General features: G+C 40.5%; 2 protein-coding genes and 1 long non-coding RNA gene across 4 annotated transcripts in view; 2 read left to right on the forward strand and 1 right to left on the reverse strand.

The window, feature by feature from the left end:
* Positions 1-4,997, forward strand: part of vezt (vezatin, adherens junctions transmembrane protein) — a 29,715-nt gene extending 24,718 nt beyond the window's left edge. For both annotated transcript variants that reach the window (XM_017696950.2, XM_017696951.2), the window contains exons 11-12: positions 306-510; positions 1,773-4,997. In XM_017696950.2, coding sequence (XP_017552439.1) covers positions 306-510; positions 1,773-2,350 — 783 coding nt within the window. In that variant the 3' untranslated portion in view covers positions 2,351-4,997. The remainder of the gene's footprint in view (positions 1-305; positions 511-1,772) is intronic.
* LOC108427046 lies at positions 1-13,363 on the reverse strand. Its single transcript, XR_001857819.2, has 4 exons — positions 13,323-13,363; positions 12,997-13,219; positions 1,754-1,891; positions 1-446 (listed from the first exon to the last, which is right to left on the reverse strand). It is a non-coding gene; the product is annotated as an uncharacterized LOC108427046 (long non-coding RNA).
* The window catches only part of metap2a (methionyl aminopeptidase 2a), a 20,671-nt gene continuing 19,568 nt past the window's right edge, over positions 13,112-14,214 (forward strand). Inside the window, exon 1 of the mRNA XM_017696952.2 lies at positions 13,112-13,291. Within this exon, the coding sequence (XP_017552441.2) occupies positions 13,183-13,291 (109 nt within the window). The 5' untranslated portion in view covers positions 13,112-13,182. The remainder of the gene's footprint in view (positions 13,292-14,214) is intronic.

The raw sequence follows: 14,214 nt of genomic DNA on the forward strand, positions 1-14,214 counted from the left end.
TTCTTTAAAAACTAATAAACTTTATTTTAAGTGAAGCAGATCACTCAAGATTAGCATCTAAAAGTAGACTATTATGCTGAATTTAGCACTTTCTGCTTATATTGACCTGATGGTGATACCTGGTACTAGACCAGTGCCTTCTCTAGTGTAAATGGGTAGAGGGATGGAGAATGAATGAAAGAGAAGAATTTAGTAATTGAGTGCAGTTTGTTGTTGCTGAATAAGCCATGCTGTGCATGAGAAAATGCATTTGGTGATGGAGATGATTTTAGGTGAGATAAACAGGATTTGTGTGTGCTGAACAGGAACTGGAGGCGTATGTCTCAGAGTCTGACTCGGACACCGAGTGGGGTGGGGCAGTGGACATGCTGTCGCCATGGGAGCGCGAGCGCCAGCGGCGTGAGAGGGAGGAATCGCGCAGAGTCCTGCTGGAGCTCAAATCCGTCCTGGGGATCCGAACGTCAGAGGGAGAGAGAGACAAACGCAAAGTCATGCTGTTCAGCGACCAAGGTACTACACACATACACAAATACTCGTATGCTGTAGTGTGTAAAATGTTTGGGTGAAAGAAAGTTTGAAAAATTGAAAATGGGCACACATCCTCTATAGAGAACACAGTTCTGCACATTTTGATGCACAGTTTATGTTTATTTGCTGAATTTAACATCTTAGAAAAAAACATAACATGAAATGTCACCATATACAAAAGTCATGACACTTTTTCCATTCTATGTTTCATGTTTTGCTCATACAGATGAATAGAATTTATGCACTAAAATGTTCAGAAAAGAACTGTCAAAAGTTTGCTCCCTGCAGAGGATGTGTGAACTTATTTTCATTTTCACCTTTTCATATGACTGTACACTGCACTAATACATCCTGGAACCATAAGTCATGTTCCTGGTAGTGTAGTGTATGGGTGGATGTGTGCATATATGAATGAATGAGAGAGTTTACATGATTGTTCACATTAGTCATATGAATACCCACAAACACCCTAAACATTCACTATATCGCTGTTATCCAGTCCTGTTCCTAGAGATCTGCCCCTTCTTACATCAGTTTCAGTAACAATCTATTACTCATGATTCAGCTAATGCACTGAACACTAAGGCTGCACTACCATCCAAAAGAAGAGAATCACTTGCCATGTTAACAGTAATTTTACGTGCAATAGTAACTTACTTAATATGGAATTAAACAATACTAGTAATAATAATAGCACTTGCCAAAAGCCATTTCTAGATGTTTTATTCAATATTTCAAGAATTCTGTGAACAAGAAGTGTATTATATTTTGTCAGCTTAGTTGCCATAAGACTAATATGATGATTTTTGGATATTAAAATTTAGTTTTAACTTCACTCTTGATGTTATACAACTTTTCAGTTATTTTGGAGTCACATACGGCATCTATTTATAATAAATAACATGTACAGTAGATTATGCAAGAGCATAAATAATATGTATAGTAGATCATAAATAAATTAATAGATTGTGCAAGTATTAATATGCTGATATGAATATACATGCTGACGTTTTAAGCTGTGCTTTAGTCTGGACTGCCTTTTTCATCTCATTCAAATCAGAATTCTAAGCAATAGATTAAAGAGTCAAATTAAAAAATGGTCATAAATATGAATTGTCTATATATATATATATATATATATATATATATATATATATATATATATATATATCCTGATTTCCTAATATAAGGAGTAATGATTAGGGAACCATTCCTGCACTCTTACTTTCTTTTCCTCTTTCCAGCCGCTTTGGCCCAGGCCGCAACAGAGACATCAGAGCATCCCATTATTCCAGAAACCTCAGTCGTTCCAGACTGCCTGGAGCTCACAATTGCTGCAGGCAACCATGTATCTCAGCAGCCGCTAGGAGGAGAGGGAGAGGAGGAGAGGGAGGAAGGACAGACTGAGAAAGACAGCACGGAGGACCGAGAGAAAGACACAGAAACGACAGAATTCTGCTGCGGTACCGCAGACATCACCGGGGATACGGGAACAGAAGATGAGGGAGGGGGGCGGAGTGTGACGGAAGGAACGCAGCTCTTTCAGTCGGATGGGCTGATTGATGAGGAGGGGGCAAGACAAGACGGGACACACCCCCTTTCTCCCAGAGTCCCCACTCTTTCAGTAATTGACAGGCTGACAGAACTGCATGGCTCAGAAGTGCTTAGTTTAGGCTCCGCCCTCGCCGCCCAAGTAGCTGCTCGCTCACACACCTTCACACACCTGCAGGAGTGCACCTACGGGGACTCAGAAGAGGGGGAGGAGGAGGAGGAGATGTCACAGTTGGAGGATGTGACATCACAGCCCGAGGAGCAGCGCTGAAGAGCTACAAATTTTGAACTGTTTTACCACATAGAGGTTATTTATTCCCATCTAGATTTATTTATTGAGCTTGAGTTCAGGACATGGGCATCAACGGATGTAGCTGGTGAATGAGTGAGTTTTATATGTTCTTTGTGTGCCTCTGTGTGTGCGCGTGTGTCTGTCTGCTTGTCTTTAATGTCATATAAATCCATCAGTCCCACTTTTCTCCCAGTATCCCTCAGGTACAAGCTAGCACATACAGACACATCCTACAGTTGTCAGCAAGCATGTATACACACACACGCATACACACCTTAATAGAATAATTTACATTCATACTTCTAATGCTCATTATTTGTTTGTTACATGTCTAGGTGCAGCGTATATTGTTGCGATTGAGCTTGTACAGTGATTCATATTTACAGAATCACAGATCAAATCTTGCCAAACAAGAACAAACCATGTTATTGATGTGAAGCACCACTCTTACGGTACAAGTCACACAAATTCATCACCCGAAATTTCACCCCAATTCACTTTCAGCAAGGTGCGGAAAGTTGAGCTGGCTTCAGCTTTACACAAAGTTGACGTGCCATGCTGACTATTTAGGCAAAAAGCAACAACAAGGGTGCCTACGTAGTTCTGTCTGAACCAGGTATGTCAAATTCGTTTTACCTTATTTAACACTGAATTCAGTTCATGGAGGCCTTGCTCATGAGCTGATGAGTTAAATCAGATGTGTTCAATGACACAGAACGCTGTGAAATAGCCAGTTTAGGGGAAGCCTTGCCACCTTTCTATTCCTCCCGGAAGGTAGATCTTTAGGACAAGGGTTGCTGACCCTGTATTATAGCAAACAGGTTTCGGGCAGTAGGACACTAGCTTTACTGCGGCTTAGTGCTGTTCAACTCATTGGTGGAGTAAAGCGGTTCAGTCTTACTGATGTCATGAATGTACATGAAGCCCTGTTATGAAATCTTATAAAATTGATGAGTAAGAATTTACAAGCTATGATTTTGCACAAAAGATCCATAGGACACGTTCATTTTGGAGTCTCTCAGGAGCACCCTCTAGCATTTGACAAATCCAGAAGACATTATTGACTGGAAATTCATGCATGGTCTAGCTAACTTAGGGTGCTTATTCTCCATATTTTTAGCCGGATGGAGTGGGAACATGTCACTGGAAACGGTTGTAAATAGGCAAAAAATAATAGTTTAAATACACTACATGGACATACTTTACAAAAGCATTTAATTTAAAAAGGCCTTTTAGAACCAACTCTGCAAGAATAGTCAACTTGAGAAGATAATTTATTTGGATTTTTTTTTTTTTTTTTTTTGGACTCATGATTGAGTTCATTTGTATCCTACGTTATAGAGAGATGTCCCTCAAGCACTGGCGAAGGATACAGAGGGAGAATTCCGTGCTGCTTGCAGGGGACACATACCATTAGGCTGCATTCAGATGGCAGGATGCAGATTCCATGGCCTCCGTTCATTCCGCTATGGCTACCGTTTTTTTCTGTTGGGATGCTTGCATTGCAGATTAAGTTGAAAAAATTTCAACTTAAGCCTTTGTCATTTGTAATTTTTGACAAAATAATCAATCAAAAAAGAGAGTGGGTGAAGTTGAACTGGAGAGACAACATGGGGCTATAGGTCTGTAGGACATATTTCAGCTCGAGTATACTTATTAATTCACTAGGATACACGGCGTGCTCTGCAATATTATTAATCTATTGTTAAGGTTTGTTTAAAGACTCTGAGAAATAGAGGAGTACCCCTCACCAACATAGCTTGGTGTGTAGCTTAACTTTCATATCACATTGCTTCCTGGTTATGGTGTAAATGCCATTTGCAAATGTTGAATCCTGGTGAGCTTTTTCCATATTTTGCTACCTATCAAGATCCAAACCATTCCTTTTGCACTTTGCAAAAATATCCTCTGCCATCTGACTGCAGCCTTTTGAAGCAGGAAAAGCTACCTGACTGTTGATAGTGCCCACTTGTGGAGAATTCTGCCTGCTAAATATGAATGAGTCCATGAGGTGCTTCACATCCAATAATGACTTTTTGATTGAGGAGCTGCTCCTGTACTGTGCTTCTGAAGGAAAAATGTCCATCATAGAGTTTGCCCCTTGGTTCAGCTCCGACCAGTGGCATAATCTGGGATGTCTGTTGTTATCTCACCATCTGGGGTTGCACGGTATGTTATATTAAGATATTAAGATTAAATATGGGGTGGGCAATATAGCAAAAATATAACCTCATGATACTTTGACATTTTCTTGATAAAAAGAATCACAATATTGAATTTTTCTGAGGTTTTCACAGGCTGCACTAAAGTAAGTCTAATTAAACGGCTAATTATGCTTTCTTTGTAATAAAACATGCAGTCAGTGTTCAACGATGTCCACAATATGGCCAAAAAAGCCTATTGTCATCTACAAATATAGTCATATTGCCCAGCACTATACGATATAGCTACATATTGTGATATGCCTTACAAAATGCATTGGTGAATCAGTAATATAACATGGTAAAAAGGTTGGCCTGCATTGTTTTGTCTAAAATCCTTTACTTTTGTAGGATCCCGTTGCCTTGATTTAACCAAAAACTCATCTGGAATGTTCGCGCTCCCAATAAACAACTTTGCTTAAATACTTCTGCAGCCTTCTGCAGTACCATTATTGTAAAGGCCTGTATCTTGATAACAATTAATACACAATATATTGTGCAGCCCTATTACATACAAATGATATAAATTAAATATGAAAAAGGTGAATTATTAACAATGCTATACTATATATTTTATTACATAGTATTCATACTATTTTCCTCTTGCTGGTGATATCTTGAGCAGACATGCTGGCTATAAAACAATGTAATGAGGTATTAGAATATTAATAAGCTAATAATAAGATCAGAGACGTCCTTTTGCGTGTTGTTATTTGTGCTAGACGGGCTGTGGAAAGATATTAACTTTGAGTTGAGCTCAATTCTGTGTAGCTGTAGCTTTGTGCTGAGCTTATTGTTGTCCTAAATGGGGTTGAAATTTCTGCCCTCATGTGAACCTCCTGGCTTTTCAGACGTGTCCCAGCACAGAGATCACCATAAGGTGGTAAGGTGAATGTATACTTTAACAGGAAATTCCACTTTTGTATTCTTCAAAGTTGATGGCTGATTGAAGCAGTCAGAGTGGACTTGGTGTGAAATGCTCCCTTCTAGAGAAACAGTCAGAATTGTTTAGTGTTTCTAAAAGTTGCATAGTTTTTTACATCAAAAATTGTAACAAATATGATATTATGTGATGCCTGAGGCGTTGTCCTGGAGATTGTGGCCTTGGTTTTGTTTTTTAAATAGGGTGGAGGCACATGCAAGGTGATTTATCTATTTATTTATTTATTTATTTATTTATTTTAAAGATTTACCACTAATTTACTATCACCAGCATACAACACAGAAGGTTCACTGTTCTTGTTGGATAGTAACTAAAAAGGCTACATGTCCTGTCACCACCACTGTAAAGAAACGCGAGTCAGTAAATTTCTCCACAGTGCAGCATTTCACAACAAATCACTCGAAATGACTCTAAATATCTCAAAGGTTTAGTTTTGCAGAAAATTAGAAAAAAAAAAGATCTGTGGAATTCCTGTTTAATTATTTGGTTAAATTGATCTTAACAGCAGCTTGGACTATATTACTACCTCTATAAATCCATTTCCTTTAAAGGCCGCTTCCAAGATGCTTTTGTACTTTATTACCATTGTAATTTTTGGAAGGATAAAGTCCAGACAGTAGAACTGCAAGTGGATAAACAGTCTGGATGATGTCATTTATGACATGTCAAGGCATGGTTCATTAAGGTTCAGGCTAGCTATAGTGGCCAGTTATGACTGGGTGTGGACTTAGGTCAGGGATATGCACGTGAAAGATTAGTAGAAAGTGCGCATCATATGTGGTCATATAATTGGAGCGTTACCTTTTGGAACCATCCTTAACTATTCATTCTTAGTTTTAGTTTCTTTAAAGGGCTCTTAACAGTTGCGCTGGGATTTCCCTGGTTGTTTGTGTCTGTTTTATTGTCATCGTGCTTTTGACTTTAAAGTTCAGACTGTTTAATCCACTTGTGCTGTTGATGTGAATGGGCCAGTTTGAGAAGAACATGATGTACACATCTTCTGGAGGTAGCACTTTACCTGAATCCTGCTATGTGACACATACACTATAAACGTGTGTGGCAGATGTCATAGGTTGTCATGAGTTGTCATGACAGACTATTTTCAGTAACTGTTCCCATTATCTGTAATTGTCATGACATGTCGTAATGTTTGATGTCATGACAGCCTTTGTCACATTTCTGTGTATTTTCTTTAGCCATCATGACATTTAACAATGTGACGTAACATGACAGTTACGCAGTACTAATAATAAAGAGGTGCTGTCAACTGGCTGTAGTGCTGTATCTTCGGCCTTGTGCCGATAACAGCAGCACACCGGTACCAATACCTTATCATATAACACGAGCTCCAGTGTATTATTGCAGTTATAGCACTGATTATACGGAGTTTCGTTCATTTTTTTTTATTAGATTTTAACAATTATGACACAAACGGATTAAGAAAGTTTATTTACGCTCTGTAAAGAAAAATAGCTCCAATCTAGCGCAGCTGCATATAAATGTTACTAAATGAAGAATCACATTCCAAAAACTTCAAGATGTCTGCACTTGAAATGTCGTCTACTCTTCAAGACGAAACATAAGATATAAATTTGTCAACTAATAGCATCGGAGAACTAGCTACAAGTTTTATATGTGTGTAACAACTGAAACTTCCAGCAGACCGGCAGTGTCCTTATCCAGAGAAGAGGAGGGGTCAACAACTCGCTTTTAAGCACCTCTTCGTGTGTTTTTGGCTAGTTTAACTGTGTTTTGAAAAACGGCAGCTTAACTTCAGTATTTAAAGGGGAATGCTACCAAAATTTCTCATTAATTACGTGGTTATGATGTAGACAAAGTCGTTCAGAGTGGTTTGATGTGAAATGCTCCAAACTAAGAAATGTTAGAATTTTCTGGTCAGAATAGTTCACAGTGGTGGTGATGGGAACCAGACATATGAAGAGTTTAATGACTCAAAAAAAATTAAATTAAACAAAAAAAGCTCCCTGACAGAAGGTTGTCATATGAACTGGTTAGAAACTCACTGCCTGATGCCCAAGACATTGTTTTCTGATAGTTTTGAGACGCTTTTAGCCTCATTCATTCATTCATCCATGGCGGAGAGGTACATGCAGAGCATTGTAATGCAAATTGGTCCACAAAGAAAACATATTTTTCCAGTTTTACCAGTATTTCACCATTAAGAACATTACATATAAAACTTAATAGGCACTTGAAGGTTCACTGGTGGTTCTGAATAGTAAATAAAATGGTTGTAGACATTATGACCCCTGGTTCCTATCACCACCACTGTAAAGAAATAAGAGTAAGTTTCTCTACAGTTAACTATTTCACATCAAAACACTGGATGACTGTCTACGTCTCAGTGACTGAATTATGCAGAAAATATTAAAGGGGGTGGGGGGGGGGGTTCTCTTTAAAGGTGGAACATTGTGTCAACAATAGAAATTGGGCATCTGTTTAAAAAAAAAAATGCTCTGCCACTTGAGCCTGGCGAAAACAGCTTTGTTGCTTACATTGGGAGTGCTGTTGCTCGCTTGCTTTGCTTGCTGTCATTATAGTTCTTTTCCGGTGGCTTTTTACTTGTAATGAAGTTGTAGCTGTTTGTCTTCGCTACGTTACAGGCGACAGGTAGAGTGATCCTTAAAGAGATTCGTCCAAAGTGTGATTATAGAGAGAGACTGGCGTTCATAAAATGCCACTCAGCCAATCACATGTTGTCAGAAGTATATGGTGTAATTAACGGTAATTATAACAGGACACTATTATTTTTTGGAACTTTATTTTCGAGCGGATACCAAGTAATACCTTATATAACACTAATACCATCACATTTAAGAGTCATTTCTGTGGGACATTAACATTGTGAGTATGAGGAGCCGAGGGAGAGGGCAGAAGGAAAAGTAGCTCCTATCCTCTGCATTTGCTGTATAGTATATAGCATATGTATATGATGGTATATAGTATCTATATTGTCATGTGAGGACAACCTGTCATAAAGCAATGTCAGGCATCAATCTGCGCATCCCTAGTTATATTACTTGACAAAATTGGTCATGACAACTCTTATGTTGTCATGACATCTGCCATGACATGTTTGTGGCATGGTTATGTGAATGTCATGTATCACGGTTCGAGTAAAAGATTACCTGTCCTGGTGCAGCCACTACAGGCGGTGTAAAGACACGATCTGTTACCTCTTCAAATCACTGCTCACTTCTGGTACAATCTCTTATCCGTTACTTACTCTGTTGTTGTTTTTTTTTGTGAAAAAAGTTCCAAAACTCAAGGGAGCTATGTATAAACCTTGGTTGAATCCAATAAAAGTATTTGATAGTAAAACATGCCTTAAACACTGTTCCCTGATCAAGGAGTGTGATTTGGACCCACGCACTTGGGCCTTTCCAAGGGATCCTACAATGAGAATGAAATTCTAGAGACAATCTTACATATATATGCATCACTGTCTGTATGTATCTGTTCTTCTCTTGTAAACCTATTAGCGTGTTGGTCTTGTGCCTGCTGCTTTCAATTCTTTTTCCATGTGTAAATCCTAAACTTCCCCAATCAGCCTTCGTGACCATGACACACAGTGTGTGTGAGTGACTGAGTGAATGAGTCTGTGAATGTGTGTTTGTCTGTGTCCTCACTTGGCATCAACTACGCCTTTTCTAATGGTTGTTACTTTTTTTTTCTGCACTCCAAATAGCAAAACTCCTTCCATTTCATTTGTGAAATAATAAAGAGAGTCATCAACTTGATCTGTGTTTTGCACTTTTTTTAGAATAACCGAGGTAGGCTCGAGCAAAAACAGGAAGATTTGCCTTCTTCTACTATTCTTTATAATGCATCCACGAAATTGGTCAGTTAAGCAACATTGGAAACAAACTGATCTCCTTCCATAATACTGGGATCATCATCAACATCCTGCCAGTGGTGGTTTAAGCGCAGGTTATTTCTTTGAGAGAAAGTGCTGGCAATGCTGACACCTGCTGGACATTGTTAGCAACTGCAAGATAAGCATTTGATAAACAGCGATGATGAACAGAGCAGCCTAAAAACATTTCAAGGACAGTCTTGACAGTTACAAGGAAATTCTGGCCAAAATTCATAATGTAATCATTGCTACATCAGTTGTGAACATCCCTGTTTGCCTCCTACAGCAGTGCCACAATAATCTCTAATGTGAGATTTTCCTATTTGAGGAATAGGAAAACCTGCTTATGATGAGTGTTGAAAGTGTGAGGAACTTTTGAAGTACTGTAGCTGTTTGCGTGGATTTTTTTAGTTTAGGCGGTTTGAAAGGTTTTTGTTTTTCTTTCTGTTTTCTCATTAACTGGCCTAATGCAGAAGGAAGCCAGAGAGATAATGTTCTTTATAATAAGGAGCTGAATACCTGTGTTTATTGGCCTCTACATCAGTAGTTTTCTGGTACAGTTTAGTATTGTAATGAATTATTTTTAAAGTGCTGCACTATTTTTGTATTTAACTGCCCACCACCCCCCACTTTGTGTGGTTTATATAACAAAATAGACACAATTTATTTGTACCTCCATTAGAATTAAACAAGCTGCTTTTATCACTGTCTTTAAGACTGATATATATAATATATGAAATTTACTGCTCAAAAAAATAAAGGGAACACGCAAATAACACATCCTAGATCTGAATGAATGAAATATTCTCATTGAATACTTTGTTCTGTATAAAGTTGAATGTGCTGACAACAAAATCACACAAAAATCATCAATGGAAATCAATTTTTTAACCAATAGAGGCCTGGATTTGGAGTCACACACAAAATTAAAGTGGAAAAACACACTACAGGCTGATCCAACTTTGATATGATGTCCTTAAAACAAGTCAAAATGAGGCTCAGTATTGTGTGTGTGGCCTCCACGTGCCTGTATGACCTCCCTATAATGCCTGGGCATGCTCCTGATGAGGTGGCGGATGGTCTCCTGAGGGATCTCCTCCCAGACCTGGACTAAAGCATCCGCCAACTCCTGGACAGTCTGTGGTGCAACATGGCATTGGTGGATGGAGCGAAACATGATGTCCCAGATGTGCTCAATCGGATTCAGGTCTGGGGAACGGGCGGGCCAGTCCATAGCTTCAGTGCCTTCATCTTGCAGGAACTGCTGACACACTCCAGCCACATGAGGTCTAGCATTGTCCTGCATTAGGAGGAACCCAGGGCCAAAAGCAACAGCATATGGTCTCACAAGGGGTCTGAGGATCTCATCTCGGTACCTAAGTGGCAGTCAGGCTACCTCTGGTGAGCACATGGAGGGCTGTGCGGCCCTCCAAAGAAATGCCACCCCACACCATTACTGACCCACTGCCAAACCAGTCATGCTGAAGGATGTTGTAGGCAGCAGATCGCTCTCCACGGCGTCTCCAGAGTGCTCAGTGTGAACCTCCTTTCATCTGTGAAGAGCACAGGGCGCCAGTGGTGAATTTGCCAATCCTGGTGTTCTCTGGCAAATGTCAAGCGTCCTGCGTGGTGTTGGGCTGTGAGCACAACCCCCATCTGTGGACGTCGGGCCCTCATACCGTCCTCATGGTGTCGGTTTCTAACCATTTGTGCAGACACATGCACATTTGTGGCCTGCTGGAGGTCATTTTGCTGGGCTCTGGCAGTGCTCCTCCTGTTGCTCCTTGCACAAAGGCGGAGGTAGTGGTCCTGGTGCTGGGTTGTTGCCCTCCTACGGCCTCCTCCACGTCTCCTGGTGTACTGGCCTGTCTCCTGGTAGCGCCTCCAGCCTCTGGACACTACGCTGACAGACACAGCAAACCTTCTTGCCACAGCTCGCACTGATGTGCCATCCTGGATGAGCTGCGCTACCTGAGCCACTTGTGTGGGTTGTAGAGTCCGTCTCATGCTACCACGAGTGTGAAAGCACCACCAACATTCAGAAGTGACCAAAACATCAGCCAGAAAGCAGAAAGGTACGGAGAAGTGGTCTGTGGTCCCCACCTGCAGAACCACTCCTTTATTGAGTGCGTCTTGCTAATTGCCAATAATTTCCACCTGTTGTCTGTTCCATTTGCACAACAGCTGTGAAATTGATTGTCAATAAGTGTTGCTGACAGTTTGATTTACTTGGAGTTATATTGTGTTGTTTAAGTGTTCCCTTTATTTTTTTGAGCAGTATATATATATATATATATATATATATATATATATATATATATATACATATACATACACATACATACATATATACATACATACATATATATATATATGTATATGTAAATAGCCTTTGTTCTGATTGGCTGTACTGCTGCCTCATCAAAAGTCCTACCTGAAACACTCCTTATGAGTTCTGTGTGAATGGGTGTGGCTAAACTGCTGTATAACTGAATATTTGGATATGCAAATGTTTGGTGACGTCACAAAATCGATTCAAAACGAACTGCTTTCTTCAGCTTCGTTTCCATATCCGGGCCGTGTTGACTGGGAGTGAATGACGCGTTTTGAAACACAAGCTTATGAAAACATACTTGTAAGAAATGTGAGGAAAATGCGGTTTTCCATCGTATGAGCCCTTTAAACCCTCTACTTCAGGGTTGTCTAGTTTTACCCGTAAAGGGCCGAAGGTCTCGGGTTCAACGGTCTGAACACTAAACCCGTGTCACAAGTCGAGCCAGGCGGGCCTCCGCGGATTTTGACTCAAAGCATGTTCTCATGTAAATCTCTGTGTCTGTCTGCCTGCCCTGCGATGGACTGGCGACCTGTCCAGCGTGTATCCCCACCCCGCGACCCTGAGGGAGAAGCGGCTTAGAAAATGGATGGATGGATGGATGGATGGAGCATGTAGTCCCCCTTTTGCGCACAGGGTTGCCAATTGCTTTAGTTTCCAGCCAAAAAAAGTCAAAAACCCTCCACAATGCAGGTGAACGCACGAAACGGTCATTTTAACCATAAGATTAAATGCAGCATGTAAACAAGAGCTTCTGGGTACATTAACCGCGTCTGTCTTGCCCTCGAAAATGAGTAGACAGGTACTGAAGTGGCCGCTAGATGGCGGTGTCAGTTTTTAAAAAATGGGTATATCAGCTATATCACCGATAAGAAAATAAAAGCTATTCACGTCCAAGTTTTACAGTCTCTGCTACAAATGACAAAGAAACCACAAACAACGTCCGTGAATATAAAATGACAATAATGAAATGACAAGTCAGACTTGTCTGCCCCGCCAAATCCAGCCAAAATCCACCCAGTTTGACGTGAACCCGCCCAATCTGGCAAATAAGATTCAACCTTTCTACTTTAGTTAAACGCACAATACAAGAAAATACTGCCACCTGCTGGACACCTGGGAACTGCAACGTAAAAGCGTGGCAATAAAGCTCTTGTATTGATTATTATTATTGTTGTTGTTGTTGTTGTTGTTATGCAGATTATGTATAAATGCAGGTTACGCATCAGTAAATCTGGCACGTTCATCGTGAGACTCTATCATAATCGTTACCTGCTCGCTGACTTGGGACGAGATGAAGCATCTGCTATGGGTGAGGAAATCAGGCTGACCGTTACTGCACATTTCAGCTGAATGGGTGTGTTAATATTCCGCTCGCATCATCATCATCATCATCATCATCATCCTGTGGAAGTCCCTCCCACAGTGCACCGCGCGCTCTTTCCCTCAGCTGCAGTGATGGAGGAGGCGGGCAGCTCTGCGCCGCTCTGTGCGCCTGCGAACGGAGAGGCAGACGCTGAGAAGAAGAAGAAGAGAAAGAAGAAGAAGAGCAAAACAGCTTCTGCAGGTAAGAGCAGCGGACTCGAGAGCTTACTTACTCCCGCAGTAGTGCCCACCAGGCAGGGGCTGTGTCCCAAATTACTCCCTGCTCTCTGAAGTGCACTACATGCAGCATGAAATCGGAGCAAACTGTGCAGCGTGAGTCCAGTTAGGGGGTCGTTGGGATTTAGGTCACATTTTTCTGCAACCCGCACTAAAAACAAGCTTGTATTCGCGTGACTGAACTTGATTGAAATGTGTGCAGCAGATAAAGTATATAAAATGAGCAGTTTCTGTCAAAAGCGAGTGAACTGAGCAGAGAACACATCAACTGTGTCTCTGATTCATATGGAACTGATGTACACGTTTGAATCAAGTCCATTTAGTGCTTTACTTTTCAGTGCACATGACTTGGACTCCAGTCCTGTAGCCCACCTGCTTTGCAGTTTTGTGGCTTTCCTGATGTAACACCTCTACTTCAGCTCATGATCGATAGCTGAGATGAAACTCAGGTGCAGCGAGAAGAGAAAACTGTAGACTGTGCAGTGCAGGTGGACTAAGAGAGTGAAGGTATGAAGCTTGAAATGCTGATCTAGCTGTTCTTCATTAAAGATATCAGAATAGGTTTGAATGCTTTTCTGCCACAAGAGGCAAAAGTGATGCCATGTCCAGTATATGCAAGTAAACCAGCCTAATTTGTTGTTATTCAGTAATTTTATTACTTCCCTTACTGTTCAGGTAGTGTTTTGCTTTATTGTGTAGAGCCTGCAGAGTTATATGCCCTTGCCGAAACAATCATAATCATTAGGATTATATCTCTGCGGCTGTTATGGCACACTTTGTGTTTTTTTTCCAACAATATGTTCAAACTCAGAAAATAAATAGAACTTGTGTATAAAAGTTCACAGAAAAAAATGTCACATTTAAGCGTGTCCCTGTATAAGGTGTGTT

This window comes from Pygocentrus nattereri, chromosome 1, assembly GCF_015220715.1.
Source record: "Pygocentrus nattereri isolate fPygNat1 chromosome 1, fPygNat1.pri, whole genome shotgun sequence".
Taxonomy (NCBI): domain Eukaryota; kingdom Metazoa; phylum Chordata; class Actinopteri; order Characiformes; family Serrasalmidae; genus Pygocentrus; species Pygocentrus nattereri.